Source organism: Rutidosis leptorrhynchoides, chromosome 2 (genome assembly GCF_046630445.1).
Source record: "Rutidosis leptorrhynchoides isolate AG116_Rl617_1_P2 chromosome 2, CSIRO_AGI_Rlap_v1, whole genome shotgun sequence".
Lineage (NCBI taxonomy): Eukaryota > Viridiplantae > Streptophyta > Magnoliopsida > Asterales > Asteraceae > Rutidosis > Rutidosis leptorrhynchoides.
Genome location: NC_092334.1, coordinates 702,201,975 through 702,220,906, shown reverse-complemented (window position 1 = coordinate 702,220,906; position 18,932 = coordinate 702,201,975). Strand labels below are relative to the sequence as shown.

General features: G+C 37.7%; 1 protein-coding gene and 2 pseudogenes across 1 annotated transcript; 1 reads left to right on the top strand and 2 right to left on the bottom strand.

Moving 5' to 3' along the window:
- Positions 1 to 1,352: 1,352 nt before the first annotated feature.
- On the bottom strand, positions 1,353 to 1,967 carry LOC139890428 (uncharacterized). Its single transcript, XM_071873308.1, has one exon. It carries the CDS (start codon positions 1,965 to 1,967, stop codon positions 1,353 to 1,355), a length of 615 nt encoding a protein of 204 aa, XP_071729409.1.
- Positions 1,968 to 3,659: 1,692 nt separating this feature from the next.
- LOC139890427 (cuscuta receptor 1-like) lies at positions 3,660 to 10,243 on the top strand (annotated as a pseudogene).
- Positions 10,244 to 10,283: 40 nt separating this feature from the next.
- On the bottom strand, positions 10,284 to 18,228 carry LOC139890426 (glycerol kinase-like; annotated as a pseudogene).
- Positions 18,229 to 18,932: the final 704 nt, after the last annotated feature.

Here is an 18,932-nt window from a genome sequence, read left to right as displayed (position 1 = left end):
ACATAGGGTCTCCTTGTCTGAGCCCTCTCCCACCATTGAAATACCCCAGAATCTCACCATTAATACAAACAGAGAACTTTGTTGTAGTGACACAAGTCATAATCCACTGCACCATCTTTCTATGAAAACCAAATTGAAGCAAAACAGCTTCCACTTCCAGTTATCTGTATCATATGCTTTTTGAAGATCAATCTTCAGTGCACATCTCCTAGCACAATTTCTTCTATTATATCCCTTCAATAGCTCTTGAGTTACCAAAATGTTATCATGAATTGACCTTCCAGGTATGAACGCACTCTGATTGCAATTAACCAACTTGTCAAGACTTCCTTTCAACCTATTGACTATCACTTTACTTATGCATTTGTAAAGCACATTGCAACATGCAATAGGTCTGAAGTCAGATACTTTATTAGGAGTATCTACCTTGGGGATTAAAGCTATTAAAGTTGCATTAACTTCACCCAATAACTTCCCAGAGTTGAAAAATTCACGAACTGCAGTGCAAACCTCACTTCCAATAATATTCCAAGACTTTTTAAAGAATGTAGAAGTGTACCCATCAGGTCCAGAGGCCTTGTTTCCATCAATATCAAACATAGCACTTTGAATTTCTTCATCTTTAATATCAGTAATCATACTAAGAGCTTCATCTTCATTCAATTTATTAGGGAACTGCAACTCAACTTCTGCTAGGGGCTTTGCAAAATCACCAGCTCCCAAAATTTTTTTAAAATGCTCAAGGAATTGCTTTGCCACTTGATCTCCATAAAATCTTATACCTTGCTCATTGCAAATACTATCCACCCTGGCCTTTTGCTTTCTACTCTTTAGAATACCATGGAAATATTTTGTATTCTTGTCCCCTTCTAAAAGCCACTTAATCTTTGCTTTTTGCTTAAGCAATACAAATTCATCATTCTTAGCCTCTTCATATTGCTTTGAAAATTCAGTGGCCTCTTTCCTCAATTGGATGTTATGAGGGTCCTTATCAATCTTCCCTTGAACCTCTTTCAACTTATTTTTAGCTTCACATACTTTATCAAATACATTACCATAACTCCAATTCAGATTTTTGAGCTTTTTTTTCAGATCTTTCATTTTTTGGACAACACTATACATGGTGTGACCCTGAATTTGTCTGTTCCAGCTTTGCATAACAAGAGGAATAAACTCATCTTTATTGGCAATGTGATTCATAAATCTGAAAGCTTTTGGTTTCTGCTGCACACCATTAGGGATAACAAAAATTGCTGGACTATGATCTGAGATTAAGTATGGGAGAAAGATACCATGTGCTTGTGGGAATTTATTTAGCATATCATCATTGACCATAATTCTATCAAGCTTCTTCAGAACACCACACATTGGATTCTTAAGGATTTTGTCCATGTGAAATTAAAACCAGTGCTTCCAATATCATCCACCTCAATCTCATTAATACAATCAACAAATTCCTTCATTTCATCAGTTAAACAAGAACCACCAGCAGAGTGTTCATCTATCTTTCTTGTAACATTAAAGTCACCCATAATCACCCATGGACAATCTTTGGCAATCACTTTATGCACACTTAACTCCTTCCATAACTTTTGTCTTTCTTTAATATTATTACTTGCATACACTACACTACAATATATCTTCGTGTGCATACCAACAGCTTCTACCAAACATAACATGGACTGCCTAGTAGTACTAATCACCATAACTCTCACTACATTCTCATCCCAACCCACCACAATTCTACAACTGTTAGCACTATATCTGATATTAGAATGCCATTTCCACTTATCAAACACATTGCTACAAGCTCCATCAATATTCTTCTGTTTCAAATGAGTCTCAAGAACTGCACAAAAACACAATTTTTCATCTTTTGTGAACTTCTTAACTTCATTCTGTTTATCACTATATGTCATACCACGGATATTCCATGATGCAATCTTCATTTCTTTCATCATTAACATTTTAGACATTCAAAAAAAAAAAAAAAAAAAAAAAAAAAAACCACTGACTCATGCCAGTAGTTCAGCATCTAACCCATTCAGCTCATTAGCCAATACAGAATCTTTGTTATTCATCTCATCACAGATGTCTTCAACCTCCTGAATTTGTTTCTTCTTCCTTAGTAAAGCTTCCCATTCCAAATTAAAGTAAACAATCATGTCATATGTCCATTTACTCATCACTTCTTTAGTTGGATTTTGCTTTGTAGATATATATCTATCTACAATCAGTCGATTATCCACTAAAGGATCTTCAATTTCATCATAGTCAGCATCCTCTTCTAACACTGCATACTTATTAACACTTTGCTTGAATGCAACATTCTCATTATCATTAAGTTTCCACTGCCCACCAGGACTTTTAGGTACCTCAGCTTTTTTAGCTACCTCAACATTAATACCTTTTCCATTCATACTCTGTGCCTGTTCTCTTTCCTTTTTATTATGATATCCTTTTTTCCTATTTCTCACTTCCTTAAATCCATCATTATCCACTTTGAATACATCTTCTTTATTCTTTACTTCATCAACAGTTCTTGGTCTTTTAGTACACCCTCGGTGGTCATGCCCAAATACTAAACAATGGCTGCACAGACTTGGTTTCCAACTGTATTCAACCTGTACCTTCTTTGTACCCTTCACATTTTTATCTTTATCTTGGTACTGGATATCAATACAGTCTGCATATCCCTTGCTAGCTTCTATCTCAACCATGATCCTAGCAAACCCAGCCCTTCCTGTTCCTCTGTGACACATAGAAGCAGTCACACTATCCATTACCAATGGTTTACCCAGCCTACTGGCCAAAGTGCTAATTCCTTTTGAGTTCCAGGCCTCCAGAGGAACATTAGTAAGTTTCACCCAAACAGGAATCTTAACTGGATCAATCTTCTCCACACTATCCTCTGGATTCCATTTCTGAACCAACAAAGGTTTACCATTCACCATCCAAGGACTAGCCTCAATTACTTGATTCATTCCATCTTCATTGTTAAATTTGAAGTAACAAATGTTCTTCCCATCCATGATAATGTCCTTTATACCAAACTTATGCCACATCCTTCTCAAATTATAATTCATAACATTGTAAGGCATGTTGTAGCCTACAAAGTAACCACTAGCTGTGTGTTCCCATTTTTTACTGCTTTCCTGTACAAATTCCTCTTCAAAGATAACAAATTCATTCCCATCCTTGTCAGTAGCAGGAGGGATGAAACACAAATTCCTGTCAATGCTATTTTTACCACTATTCACAGCTCTAGCATATGACAATTTCACAGGTGCTGTTTCATTGCCTTTATTATCAACAGTATTATGTACTTCATTAACAGGTGAGTTACATTGGTGTTTTCAGCTGAATTATTGCTTTCCTCTGTTGCAGTTACCTCAACTACGTCATCTTCACATGTAAAATTAGGGCAACTTACTGCACCTTGAGATTTTCCCCCAATTCCACAATCTTCTTTATCCACTGAGCCTATCTTTCTATTACTAGTGGTTGATTGCACTGGAGTTACATTTTTCTTCGCTAAATCATGAACTGAATTATCAAACTTGTTAGGGATTTTGATAGGTCTTCTCGATGATTTGCGTGACTGCTGCATGATATTACTCCGATAAACCACCTAAGCTAGGAATTCATTGCACTTACAGATGATTAAATTGATTATCAAGGAGGAATTGTGAAGAAATTGCGATCGAAAAGCACGAAAAAAAAAAAAACCCCCTAGAAATGGCGTAATTGCAATTCCCGCCCTAATCGCCCACAAATCGTGGTTTAACTGGTTGTTGTTGTTGATTATGATGATGATTCATATTCAAATGTTTGGATTTATACAAGGTAGTTGTATAGAAGAGGAGAGAAAGGCACTGCTGCAAATTAAAGCATCCCTTGTCGATTCATATGTTTCTGATGCGGACCCACTTGTTCCAACATGGGTTGATGATGACGGCGAGTGTTGCGATTGGGAGAGGGTCGAGTGCAACAAAACTACTGGTCATGTAATAAGCTTGTTATTTCGAAACATCAGGGGAATAGTATATGAAGACTACGACAGGACTTGGCAATTAAACATGTCTCTTTTTCTTCATTTCAAAGAGCTGAGAAGTCTCAATTTGTCATCAGATTGTCTGGACAATGGAATTGTCAGCACAGGTATCTTGTACATCATTGTCTGATTTACTATTTGTTTTTTTTTTTTTTTTTGTTTGTTTTTTTTTTTTTAAAAACGATTTACAAGAATAAAGTGATTGATGTTACTAGCCTCAATGTACTTGGCATGAACAGTCTTTCTTTTCTTGTTTGGCATGAACAGTTCATACCGGTACTAGTCACCATTTGAATAACCGCTAGTTGCTAATCCATTTGAATGCGTTTAACTTCATAAATATTTACAACTGACGTGCGAACCGATATAAGAATAACATACAAAAGATGTGTGTGTCGATACCCTAAAACCTTATTTTGCTTTAGAGTTTGTGGTTTTCGGTCGATGGCCATGGGGGATGTTTGCTTGTGTGATCATTAGCCAAAAACTGGTGCCTTATGTCTAGTATAAGTAAATTAATCGCTTCATATTTATGTAAACTACAAGTGTTGAAATTAATTCTGATCCAAGTGTGCCTATATGTTGATCGACCAATTGTTTGACCATCTAAAGATATTGATGCAGGATCGGGTCAATATGTGGGAACAATTGGGTTGCTTGATTATTGGGCTGGATACATGAATCATAATGGTGGGCTTGAAGAACAAAATAATAGGCTTGCAAAATATTGGGAGGAGTATATGGATCGTGGCTAAATAAGAAACAAGACAAAAAGATGCAAGTTAAAACAAACTTGCGTTGGAACCAACGGCTACGGCCTTGTGTACTCTTTTATGGAGTAATAATGGAGTATCAAAAACCTAAACATACAGGAAAACTAGAGGTCTATTTTATAAATGAATTACGGAATAATTAAAATAAGATAAACATTTTTTAAGATTTCATCCTTATCCAATTCCAGTTGGGCATGCCTTGTTGCCTACAAAATTTCCATGTACAACCCACGATTATGATTCATGTATCCAGCCTAATAATCCAGCAACCCAATTGCTCTCACATATTGACCCGATCCTGAATCAGATATATATGCTAATCACAAGCCATTCGACTTTCTATTGTTAAAAAACATATTTAGAAGGTCAATTTTTTTTTTTTTAAACACGGATGTAACTTTTTGTTGCAGGACTAGCAAAGTTGTCGAATTTGAAGAACTTAGAGATATTGGACCTCAGTAGTAATTCTATTACAAATGGGATATTTCCTTCTTTGGGTGCGCTTACTTCACTCAAAATTCTTGATCTTGGTCACAATGAATTGGAGGGAAACTTTCCTGCTCATGGTAAGTTTTTCCGTCCTGAAAATTTTTGTATGGCATTTAAACATGCATATATCTTATCAAGAGGCTTATGCCCGGCCTTTTACACATTATAGAGTTTGCAGCTTTGGAAAATTTGGAGGTATTGAATCTCACCTACAATAAATACTATGGTACCTTTCAAATGCAAGGTAATTAATTCTCATTTTTAATAAATAAACAATACCCATTTTATTACGTGTTATTCAACATGCATGGAGATCCACTAAATGAATACTTTTTCCATGTGTAACAAGCAGATACTCCTAACTCCCCAAGGACCACGAAAATAGATTTCCTTGCATGTAATAGCATAAAATTTCAATTTTAAATCTGACAAAGAAAAGTATTTAATGATTTTAGAAAGTACTAATTTCTTCTTTCATAAATCAAAACACAATATTGCATTGTAGTTGCATTCATCATATATGTAAGTTAGCATTGAGAATTTCGAATTTTGGATGCATGATTGTAGGTTTTGAAGAGAGATTGATGTTGAAGAAGTTGAAAGTTTTAAATCTTGGGTATAATTTTTTCAATGAAACCCTTATAACATCTTTAAAAGCTCTTCCATCCCTCCAAGTCCTAAATCTTCGTTTCAATCCTATTTCTTAATCATTTCTGGCTAAAGGTACATCATCCTATATATTGCTTTTAGTATTTTGCTTTTTGTTTTTCACTTACTCTGCGCTTCTATGCATAATCAATATACAAAATCATTCGCAGGTATTCTCTTTCTATGATAATGGTCGAATCTTATAGTTTGATTTACTAAATAAATGAACGTTCTATTACAGATTTAGCCCATTTGACTAACCTGGAGACGTAGGATTTAACTTATATTAATGGGATTAAAAGTATTCAAGGTAAATGACGATTTAAATTAGTTTATTTAGCCACAATTATTTGTGGCCGGATAGTTCACAAGATAAAATTGTTAAATGAAATCAAGCATCTTAATTACACTTGTTCAATTCTATCACTACAGACCTGTTAGTACCTCTGAAGATTCATTAATATTATACTACAGGTTGTAAGTATTTATCAAGATTGAAAAGATTAGAGAGCATATCCCTTGGAAGTAACCGTGTCACCCGGAGCGTCATATCGTGCCTAAGTTCCCTCCCATCTCTCAAGATTCTCGATCTTAGTGATTCTGCTTTATTATCTGTGGGTAGTTGAAAAGATTAAATTGTTGAAATACATCGACCAACTTAATTACACTTGTTCGATTTTATAACTACAGACCTATAAGTTTACTCTCAGGATTCATTCATGAATATTATACTATCATTACAGGTTGCAAGAATTTTTCAAGATTAAAAAGGTTAGAGAGTCTATCTTTTGGACGAAACAGTTTCAACAGGAGCGTCATATCGTGCCTAAGTTCCCTCCCATCTCTCAAGATTCTTGATCTTAGTGGTTCTGATTCACCGGGAACTTCTTTTACGATGCAAGGCATGTGGTAAACGTCTAAGTTTCATCTTAACTGCCATAACAAATTTGCCTTCTCTAATTATTTCTTTAACTTTTCTGCAGAATTATCTCGTTTCACTCACTTAGAGGAACTCGATTTAAGCAACTGTGGCCTAGACTCACTCGCATATAATGGTTAGACTATTAAATACACCAAATGTCTCAGAAATGTACTCATTTTAACAGTTTTTTGTAATTCTTATCTATATATATAGCTATTATATAAATTTGATACTAACATCTCATAATAATGTTATGAGTAAGATCCAATGCATAACCTATATAGATAACGTTATATTACTTTTTCAATTTTCAAGAATTAAGTTTTATGGAATACATCCTTTCGGCAAATGTGTTGTGTATTCTTCTTATTTTGTCTGAGATATGTTTTAGGCACCATGAGCCCCCTGGTGCGCTTGAATCTCAATTCGAACAACTTCAGTAAAGTTGATGTCATACGGGCAATGGTTGCTTTTCCATCCTTAAGATTTTTGTCTTTAGAGCATTGTAATATAGGAGGATTGTTTTTTGCTCAAGGTTCGTACTTTTAGCCATTGAATTGTTTGTGTACTCTAATACCTTTTTAGAATTACTTGTAATATTAGAGGAACTTTTTTTACTAGTAATTTCCTCATCCAATTCAGAAGTATTTCTACCGCCTGATTTGGAAATCTTTCTTTTTAAAGATAATAATATCAATGGAACATTACCTATGGAAGGTAAAGTAATAACATCTTCTTCTTCATCTTCATTTGTCTACAAATTTTATCCAACTCAATATGATCAAGTACTTACCATATTAAGAAATCTCTTTGTGTCTTGATTACTAACACATATTTAATCTGCTTTTGTAATTAATCTAGCTTTGGCATCTTTTCGCCATCTGAAGGTCTTAGATATGAGTGGAAATCATTTAAGTAGGAGCATCCCATCTGCAATAAGTATATTATTTTTGCTTGAAGTTGTCTCGTTTGCTAGAAATGAGCTCAACGGCTCATTACCAGATGATGGTAAGTTATCTCAAGCATGTATGCATGACTAAGTCTGGGATTGCTTACTGCTTTAATTCTGATTTTACATAGTTGAAAGTTCATGTAATGTGGCTTAAAGGAAAGGATGACTGTTATTTTGTTTTTCATTTGACCGCAGGTTTCTGCCGGTTGAAGAATCTTCGAGAGTTGGATCTTAGTCAAAACAACTTTGGTGGAAACATTTCTGAGTGTTTGAGCAGTCTAACATCTCTTAAACTCTCTGATATTTCTTCAAACCAATTCACTGGAACACTTCCGCCTTCATTGTTTTCTAATCTTATATCTCTTGAGTATGTTGATTTTAGCTCTTTCTCCAATCATACAAAGCTAGAGGTGGTCGAATTCATAAGTGACAACGAAAACTTTGAGGTTGAAACCGAGGAGCCTATAGGATGGGTTCCGATGTTTCAGTTGAAGATTCTTGTGCTATCTAATTGCAATGTAAACAGGCTTAAAGGAAGGGTTCTTCCCAGTTTTCTACTTCATCAGCGTACGTTACAAGTACTAGACCTGTCTCAAAATTCACTGGAGATGCAATTTCCAAATTGGTTGATTAATACCAATGCAAAGATGGAAGTTGTTAGTTTAAGGAACAACTTTGTTTCTGGTCCCATTCGTATGCCGTTGTATAGAAACGCTAATACATGGTGGTTGGATATGTCAGGTAATCAAATAACAGGTACTATACCTCATGATTTAGGAAATATTTTTCCGTGTATAGAGGACTTGAACTTGTCTCGAAATTGTTTGAACGGCCCTCTCCCTTGGTCAATGGGTGATTTGAGTAGTATACAAACGTTGGATTTATCTAACAATAATTTATCAGGAGAAGTGCCGGAGGGATTGCTTTCTAACTGTCAAAAGTTGTTCGTTTTACAACTATCTAATAACAGTTTGCACGGTGAAGTACTTTCAAGAAAATTCAATGCGAGTCGGCTAAGTTTTCTGTTGTTGGACAATAATCGGTTTACAGGGGTGCTCACAAAAGAGATCAGTACTACTGAAGGTGTTTCTTTAAGAATGTTGGATATTAGTGGCAACCTATTTTCAGGTGTGATTCCAGGATGGTTAACCAACAACACACCCTTAGATACACTCGTGATACGAGACAACATGTTCGAAGGTCAATTCCCATGTGGGACGTCTTCATTCTTGTTTCTTGATATTTCACAAAATAATTTCTCAGGGTCCATTCCATCCTGGTTAGGTATGTATAGTAATTATATGCAGCATCTTCATTTGGATTCAAACAGCTTCACTGGATCAATACCCGAATCCTTTCGTAATCTCACAAATCTTTTGACTTTGGATATGAGCAATAACAAACTATCAAGTCACATTCCAAAATTCTTAGGTGAAATCTCAAGTTTAAGAATCCTCCTTTTGAGAAATAATAACTTCTCTGGTTCTATTCCTAAGCAATTGTGCCAGTTAAGTTATTTGAGGCTGTTAGATCTATCACGAAACTTCCTTTCTGGTTCAATACCTAATTGCTTACAAAATATCACTCAAAGTGGCCAACTTTCCTTTTTAAATTCTTTAACTGAAGTGATGCAAATGCACACATTGTATCAATACAAAAGTGTTCTAGTGAGGTACACCAAGATACATGGACAGAATGAACTCTATGAAAGACAAGACGACGTTCAGTTCCTTACAAAAAGCAGGCCTGATACCTACAAAGCTGGAATCCTTGATTACATGTCAGGGTTGGATTTATCTTGCAACAATCTAACCGGTGAAATCCCAGAAGAACTTGGGATGTTGGTCGACGTTCATGCGGTTAACTTGTCTCATAATCAACTCACGGGACCCATACCACATTCGTTTTCAAATCTAGCAAATATAGAGAGCTTGGATATTTCATCAAACCATTTGAGTGGTAAAGTTCCATCGGAACTGACTCGGTTGAATTATCTCCCCACTTTCATTGTTGCTAACAACAATCTGTCTGGTAGCCTCCCGCAAGTGAACCAGTTCTCAACGTTTACTGCTGATAGCTACAAGGGCAATCCCTTTCTGTGTGGACCACCATTAGCGAAGAGTTGTGCACCTGAAAAAACAAATTCGACATTAATGATGGTAACGGAAGAAAATGCCGAAAAATGGTATGATGTGGATATGATATTCTTTAGTGCAAGTTTGGTCTCCACATGGTTTGTTTTCTTGATAGGATTTTTTGGGATTCTTTATGTAAATCCTAATTGGCGTAGGAGGTGGTTGTTTTAGTTGAAAAATGTATGTATATTTGTTATTACTTCCTTTCTGATTGTTTCCGTAAGCGGAGGTTTTGATACATGTTATGTGTGTATCTGTTTGTGTTTGTAATAGTGGAATAAGATTGCGAATTTTTTCATGTACACAATTACTACATTTTCTTTATTTCCTCTCTGTCAATTATATTCAAGGAAGGAACAAAAACTAACCTGTAATCAATTGGAGTTAAGGAAAGGTGATTTATGAGGATTGGTTAAAATACGAACACATAAAATACATATACATACATATAAATTTGGTAATAAAGTCAAAGAATCGGCGATTGGCAAATGAGCTTTACCTGTTCAATCTGAATAATTAGAAACATAATCATTTTATTGAAATAATAAAATAAAAAACAACACTATAAGACATAGAAAGACATATGTAACATAAACAAAGACAGATTGAGCAGAAAGTTTCTTATAAAACCAATTTGACCCGTTATCCAAACCGACCCGTTTTTCCAGGTATAGCGTAGACAAAGAAAAAACACTTTTTTGACCCAAACCCATTTCACCAGGTACCCAACACATACCTGAACTTCATGAGCGAGTTATTAACAGTGGCCCCACCATCTACTCTAAGCAAGAACTATCCCTTTTCATTTTTGCTTTCCCCTTTCTCACCGGCATCTTTATGCATCGAGTCAAATTCGTCTTTCACATGAAAACACATACTTTCAAGCACGGCCCGAGCAATATGAGACTTATTTGTAAGCCGAGTAATCCTAACTAACATCCCACGAGCCTCATCACGCCACCAAGGTGCAAACAATTCATTAAAAGCTGGTACAAAGTACACACCACCACTTGAGTACGTCGACCTTTGAAGCCAACTCTTCAATTTCACTAGCTGATTTAATAATCCCTAAACTATCCCTTAGCCATTGAACCGCTGCACCAACAATTGCAATCGACCCTCAGAGAGCATAATTTGTAGGTCCATCTCTTTCAAGCTTAAAAGATAAAGCGGTCAACAAACCGTGCTCTGACTCGATCACATCCTCACCGGTATTAAGAAGTATAAAAGCACCTGTTCTGTAAGTGCTTTTCGCCTAGCCTTTTTTACAAGATTGACCCAACATAGCTGCATGTACGTTGATCACCTAAACATCCCGAAATAGGGACATCAGGAATCACCCAATCTTTTGCTACATTCCCAATAACTTCAGCATTACTTACAATTTTTGGTAGAATGTTTTTTGAATCTTTAATGTTTCCAACTTCGATTCATCCCAATTAAGTGTTTTTAAGTTCATAAATCATAAGCATGGTTCCTAATGCTTTTGAGACATCAGTGACATGTAAACCGTCATTATCACCTCCTGTTAAGTACCATATGAACCATGAATCTTGGCTCCAAAAAGGGCATCTGACTTTATTAACAGCTTCTTTCACAGGTTCAATGTATTCTAGTAGCCATAACTGCTTGAGTGCACTAAAATACGCGTTGATAGGTAAGCCACATGATTGCAAAAAATGGGTTATTCCACCTGATGATTCTTTTTCTAGCATCCTGCAAAATAAGGGAAATTTAATGATACACTAATAAATATACGTGGGATGAAAGCATAAGAAACAATATTCACTCATTTACCTAAACCAAATTGATATGGTTACACCCTACTAAAATTATTTTTAATTACATTAATATTTTAAAAGATATAGTTTCTGCAATCATATTCCTGTTTGTGCAGATGGTTACACCCATTATGAAAATGACTTAACCCTTTTATTAAAGTGACCCGACCAACCCATTTTGCCATCCTATTTTCTAGAAAAAGGGTGATCATCACAATCATAACATAATAGAAGAGTGATTCAGATCAAGATCCAGTTGGCAACAAGAATATAATCATTTGAACACTCATTTGGCAGTTTATAACAAAAAAAAAAAAAAAAAAAAAAAAAAACAAAGTGATCTTAAATAATCTTTTTTATTATGATCTACAACAACCCATTTTGCCACCCTTAAATCCTACACAAGAGGAGATCAATTCAAATTTTAAATCATAAAGAAAACAATCAGTTAATTAACAGAAAAAATGGTTACAACTTTTTCAATAGAAACAAAGTGGGTATGAATCAAAAACCATGATTTGAAAAAAAATTATATGAGAATTAATTTTAATTTACCTGCAAATTGAACTGGTTCTAATATCCATTCAAACAATGGCATTACAAAGAGCAACCCCAGTAGACTTGCTCCAAACAACAATAGTTTCTCTCTGATTAGTAATCCCAATAGCTTTAAGACCATTATATCAACATTAATTATACCCATCAGCAATGGCTTTATCAGTAGCCTTTGATATGCACATCTTCACACTTTCAAGAATTTCCATAGGATCATGCTCAACCCATTTGTGATCTCCACAACAAAGATGAAAAAAATTAGATTTTTTTCATGGGTTTGAATCTTTTTAAAGAATTACTCCCACAAACTTTAAAAAAGATCATATATTTTTTTCATTTGAATGATTCGTAAGAGAAATTACCTCAACAAAAATGAAAAAGATGAAAATAAATATTTCATGGATTTAAATCTTTATGAACAGTTATTGAAAAATATAAGATAATGATACCGCAACCCGCATGCGCACCCCATATGTATGCGGGCACTCACTAGTGTGCGTATGCGTGTGCTTATGCGCGTTATGCGGTATGCGGATTCGTATCTAATGCCTTTGTTCCCGGTACAGCGATTACTTGGCTATCAAGTAAATATCTTTTCCATAATTACATCCGTGATTCGGGGGAGTTTGTTATGGAAATGATTGCCATTACCTCGGATGATTCTAGAATTAGGGTTTGCCTATATATATAAACCCTAACTATCATTCTAAGCATCATCACGTTACGTAGTCGTCTCCTAGTATACACCTTACGTAACAACATCATCTAGCATCCTCTAAAGGTTAACAGGTTAGTTTCTTGATTAACTAGCACCTACGACCTTATTTGGGGCCTTCTAATCGACGATCGTCATTAAAGGTGGACTTAATCACTTGGCCACCCCGCCGACATCATCATGTCGGCCAGGGTTATTCACGGTAGCCGGACCGGAGAGCCTTGTTCTAAGATCCTTAAACCCCACCCTTCTAACGTATTGAGCAGGCATATTAAACCCTGTGGTTAAAATATGCATGATCAAGTGGTGCTTTCATTGAGAGCCGAACTAATTCAAGACATGTTTATTTGTTTTTTCTTGTAAAGTTTTGAATTATGAGGCTTATTATTCACAAAATTTTTTGAATTTTTTCTTTAACAGTATCATGACTTCCGGGGAATCATCGGAACGTACTCAAACAGATAATCAAAACACGCCGTCAGGTAATCAGCATACGCAAGCTATGGCTACGGGGGCGGGATACGCGCCATATCCTCCGCCTGTATCCGGCGAGCCTTTTCAGAGGTATAAGCCGATATATCCAGATGGGATTACACCGCCAAGGGCAAACTCGCCAGCCACCACCACGCGGTTGGATTTTTCCGCGGTGGATCCAAGGGTCATCTTGGTAGACACTAGCGAAGAAACAGTAGGCCCGCACGTGGTATGCTGCGGCCAGGTACCTATTTATAGTACCACGGTTTCAATCCCTCTGCAGATGCAGAGTGTTCAGCAGAATTCATCGTTTACACCGTTGCAACCTTGGCAACCACCGCGTCCAATTTCGCAGTTTTTGACTCCTGCGGATGCGCATGCATTACTTAATAGTTGGGGGTTCGGTGTCATTCCGGATGCCAATTCTCATTGGACGCCGATAACCGCAGAACATCAAAGCACTGCGCATACGGTTGGGCTTATAGCGGCATATTCTCAGGTCTCGCAGGCATCTGCGCCACAGGTTTCGGCACCTTTTCAGCTGCCCGTATACTCTGCGCCGGCAAGCCTGCCTTCTTTTCCAACGCATCAGCCTTGGTTGTATCCGCAGACGCCAGGGCAGCCTTGGCAAAATATTCAGGGGCAGGCGAATCTCGCAAGCCAATTTATGCAGGTGGCACCTCCTGACATGGTCCACCTATTTTCACAACCTGATTTTGTTCAGGATATTATGAGGCGTTTCTTCGCAGGGCTCAAAGGTGACCCTGTTAAACCACCTTTTGAGCTGCCAACTACTTTTGATAAGTTTCCTCCGCATATAACTGCATATCCGTTTCCATCAGCGCCAAAGATACCCCATACACTGGGTACTTATAATGGTTTGACTGATCCGGATGACTTCCTGCAGCGTTTTGAGGGCGCAATGCGCACCCAAGGCTGGGTGGATCCGGTCGCATGTCAGATATTTCCCATGACGCTGCAGGGCATTGCTCGTGAATGGTTTAATAAGCTCCCATCAGGTAGCATATCCGGGTTCATGGACTTGCGGACGAAGTTCTTGCTGCAATATCAGAATCAGAGGCCACACAAACGCACTCATATCGAATGTCATGATATTGTGCAGAAGTCCAAGGAATCTTTAGGTGAATTTCTCACAAGATATACTAATGAGTGTCTGCGCATACCAGATCTTAAGCCAGAGCAACAGATTTCCGGACTCATACATGGTATAAACTCAGAACGTCATCCAACACTGGTAAGGCGTCTGCGCCATACAGTCCCAACAACTTATGCTGAAGCGCTTAATGAATGCCATGACTATATGCGGAGTGGCGAAGATAATGATATTCCAACAGCTAGCTCACGCAACGAGAGGAAAGACAATGATGATCGTTCGCGCGATCAAAATCGTGGTAACAACTCTCGCGGAAGGTATCCTAGCGGTGGTCCTATCAGAAATGATAAAGGGAAATCAAGTGGCAATTATCGAAACAGTAACCAGCGCGGCATCAATAATCAAAAATATGCACTGCTGAAAAGTTTGTCTAAAACACCAAAGGAAATTTTGGCAACCGAACCAGTGTGCGCGACCTTTGCGGTTCCAACTCCGCTTACAGAATTTGGTAAGCGGGATAAAACAAAGTATTGTGAATTCCATGACGATTACGGTCATGACACTAATCGGTGTAAAAACTTGATGGAGCGAGTGCTTGAAGCACTGCGCGCAGGCAAGTTGGATCACCTGAAACCGCCTAAGAAGGATAAGGGAAAAACTGCGGAGGAAGGTTAAAAGGCTAAAACTTTCGCATGGCAAAAAGTTGATAAAACAAAAAACGCCGATTTAACCATCAATATGGTTGGCGCAGAGAAAGTTAGCCAGCGGAGAAAGTACAGTGATCACCACGACTGGGAACTTCTCCCAATCACGTTTCCTCCTGTAATGTCAATCGACACGGTTAACGAGCCCATTATCATCAAGTGTCGCATCCCTACTTGCGGAGTACAAATTAAACGCATGCATGTTGACACCGGGAGTGGCGTTGACATTATGTACGAGCATTGCTATCGTTTCCTCCCTGCAGAAGTTAAAACGCAGCTACGCCAGTCTGATATTACGTTATCTGGGTTCTCCGGAGAAAGCTCATGGCCGCTAGGCCGGATAGAGCTAATAATAGAACTTGCGGATGACAAGAATCCACAATTGGTTAGACACGAGTTAGTTGACTTTTACGTGGTTCGTTCAACTTCGCGGTACAACGCGCTGCTTGGGAGAAATTTCATACGACGTTTTAACATTATACCGCCGGTGGTGCATGGTTTGATAAAGTTTCCTACGAAGGGAGGGGTTGCCACAATTGCGTCACATCAAACAACCGAGTTGTGTGGTTCAGTTGTGCCTGTAAACATTCCCAGCATGGGAGAACAACTCGCAAGCAGTACGGTCATAGCAAACCGCTTACATCCGGATAAGCGAATTAAAATCGGCGCAGGCTTGTCAGCAGAAACAAAGGCCAAATTGCATGGAATGTTATCCGCTAACGCAGAAGTTTTCGCGTGGTGTGAATCAGACATGACTGGGGTTCCGTGAGATATTGCGGAACATAAATTGAATGTTAATCCATCACTCACGCCCGTTAGACAAAAAAGCGGCATATGGCTCTTGAACGTAGTGATTGGTTGTGCGCAGAAGTAGATAACCTTGTCAAAGCAAACATTCTGCGGGAAGTACGCTATCAGACATGGGTTGCTAATCCTGTGTTAGTCAAGAAGGCTGACGGTAATTGGCGGATGTGCGTTGATTTTAAAGACATTAATAAAGCCTGTCCTAAGGACAACTATCCTCTCCCGGAGATAGACTGGAAAGTGGAATCATTGTCAGGTTTCCGGTACAAATGTTTTCTGGACGCATACAAGGGTTAACACCAAATCTTAATGGCTGCGGAAGATGAGGACAAAACTGCTTTTCATACGCCACAGGGTATTTATTGCTATACGAAGATGCCTTTCGGATTAAAAAACACAGGCGCAACATATCAGCGCGTAATTGATGCGGCGTTCAAACACCAAATTGGTAGGAATCTTGAAGCGTACGTTGACGATTTGGTAATTAAGAGCAACACTGAAGAAGAAATGCTCGCAGACGTTCTAGAAACGTTTGCGTCTCTACGCAGGATAAACATGAAGCTTAACCCGCTCAAATGTAGTTTTGGGGAAGAGGAAGGCAAGTTTCTAGGTCATGTGGTGACAGCGCGGGGAATCAAGGCAAATCCCAAAAAGATTGAAGCCATTGATAGTTTGCCATCTCCGAAGACAAAGAAAGACGTGCAGAGTCTAATCGGGAAGCTTGCGGCGATCACGCGGTTTTTGTCGAAGGCCGCAGAGAGACAATTGCCATTCTTCAATACTTTGAAGAATTGTTTAAAAAAGAAAGACTTTGTGTGAACTCAGGAAGCAGAATCAGCCTTTCAGGAGATGAAGAAGGTGCTCGCTGAATTACCAACACTCACCGCGCCAGTATCAGGAGAAACGCTTACGCTGTACCTTGCGGCATCGAAAGAGGCTATCAGTTCGGTTCTTATCGCAGATCGTGGAAAGGTAATCCACTTATTTACATGCATTATTTATTTCGCAGAAATATAACGCTGTGGTTTTCTCAGACGCAAATGCCGGTCTACTTCGTAAGCAAGACGCTGACATCAAGTGAAGTAAACTATTCACCAATAGAAAAGCTAGTATATGCGCTAGTCCACACAGCGCGGCGATTGCGCCGATACTTTCAAGCACATCCAATTGTGGTTCTAACTGATCAACCGATCAAACAGGTTGGTACATGCCTAATTTGCGGCAATGTCCGGGGTTACCGCATTGACTAACACAATCATTTTTCTTTCAGGTGTTATACAAGCCTGAGATTTCTGGCCGAATGGCTAAATGGGTAGTTGAGTTAGGAGAACATGAAATAAATTTTTCTTCGCGCAGCGCGGTTAAGGGTCAAATACTAGCGGATTACCTAGCGGAGTTACCTGCGGATGTTGAAGCATCGGCAGCGCATCAGGACGCGCCTGTGTCATCTTTGTCACCATGGGAATTATAGACCGATGGTGCCTGCAGTGCAGCTGGCGCGGGTGCAGGCGTAATTTTAACTGGCCCAGATGGTGAAGAGCATACATATGCGCTGCGGTTTAATTTTGCTGTTACGAACAACAAAGCAGAATATGAGGCTCTGTTAGCAGGTATGCGCATTGCGCATAAATTGAATGTTAAAATTCTGCACGCTTATGTGGATTCAAAGCTGGTATGTAGTCAAGTCAGCGGGGACTTTGAAGCGCATGACATTGCCATGCAGCAATATTTATCGCTTGTTCATAACCTCGCTGATCAGTTTGAAGCTTTTCAAATCTCCCACGTAATGCGGGGGCAAAATAAGAAAGCGGATGCGCTTAGCAAATTGGCTGATTTGGCTTTTGATCATCAGGGGGAGAAAGTTCTTATAGAGGAACTGGCGCGGGTTTATATTTAAAGAATTATAACAAACAACATGAAAAATGTGAGATTTTTTCATTGTAAAGATTCATTTATTAGGTAAAATGGTAGTCTAAATAATCAATTTTATTAAACTTGCTGTTTTAGTTACCCTGCTTGTGGGCAAGACTGAGTGAACTCCTCTTGATGAATCTTGTGCTTGTTGTTCCTTGATCAATTGATCCAATGAAAACTTCTTCCTTTGCCATATCTTAATTGCTAAATATCGTTGGAGACTGAATTTTTGCCTTGAATTTATAGTATTGGGGAGATGTATTTGGGATTGATTGATTTGTTTTTAGGAAAATGCTACCAGTACAATTTTTTTCGTAAAAGTCAATATTCTGTATCCTCCCTTTTTTATGCTTACCAAATATATAATTTTCAAATATAATCAAATCTCTTCTCTTCTCTTCTCTTCTCTCTACTTATTAAAGCAAAAGCAAAATTATGTAATAATTTTTTGGATTCATAAATCTTGAACATTAAATCTAATAGAAGATTTAAATCTAGCCGTTTATTTTAATTTCGAAAACAATATTACCTAATTGATTTTCATTTTCCAGCCCAAAGACATCAATACCCTCTATTTAACTTTAATTTACGTTAAATCATTCTTTTTTTGAAATAAATCCGAACGGACAATAGTCAAATACTGCATTCTGTTCAATAATACAGAAAAATTGGGAAGTCATACGGAGTAATCTCCTACTTATTAAAAGAGGAGCCAATTAGTAAAATAATTTTTCATTTAAACTCCTTAAAACAACTCCTATCCATTAGATCAATATTAACAACCATCATCTAACCCTTGATTCAAAAAACAAAAATTAATTACTAATCACATTTAACATCTATAATTCAATGATTAACCTACCCTTAATTGGCTCAAAATTACAAATTTGGTTTCAAA

Excerpts from the sequence above, each read along its gene's own strand:
- LOC139890428 (XM_071873308.1), bottom strand. The coding sequence starts at position 1,967 with ATGTTAATGATGAAAGAAATGAAGATTGCATCATGGAATATCCGTGGT.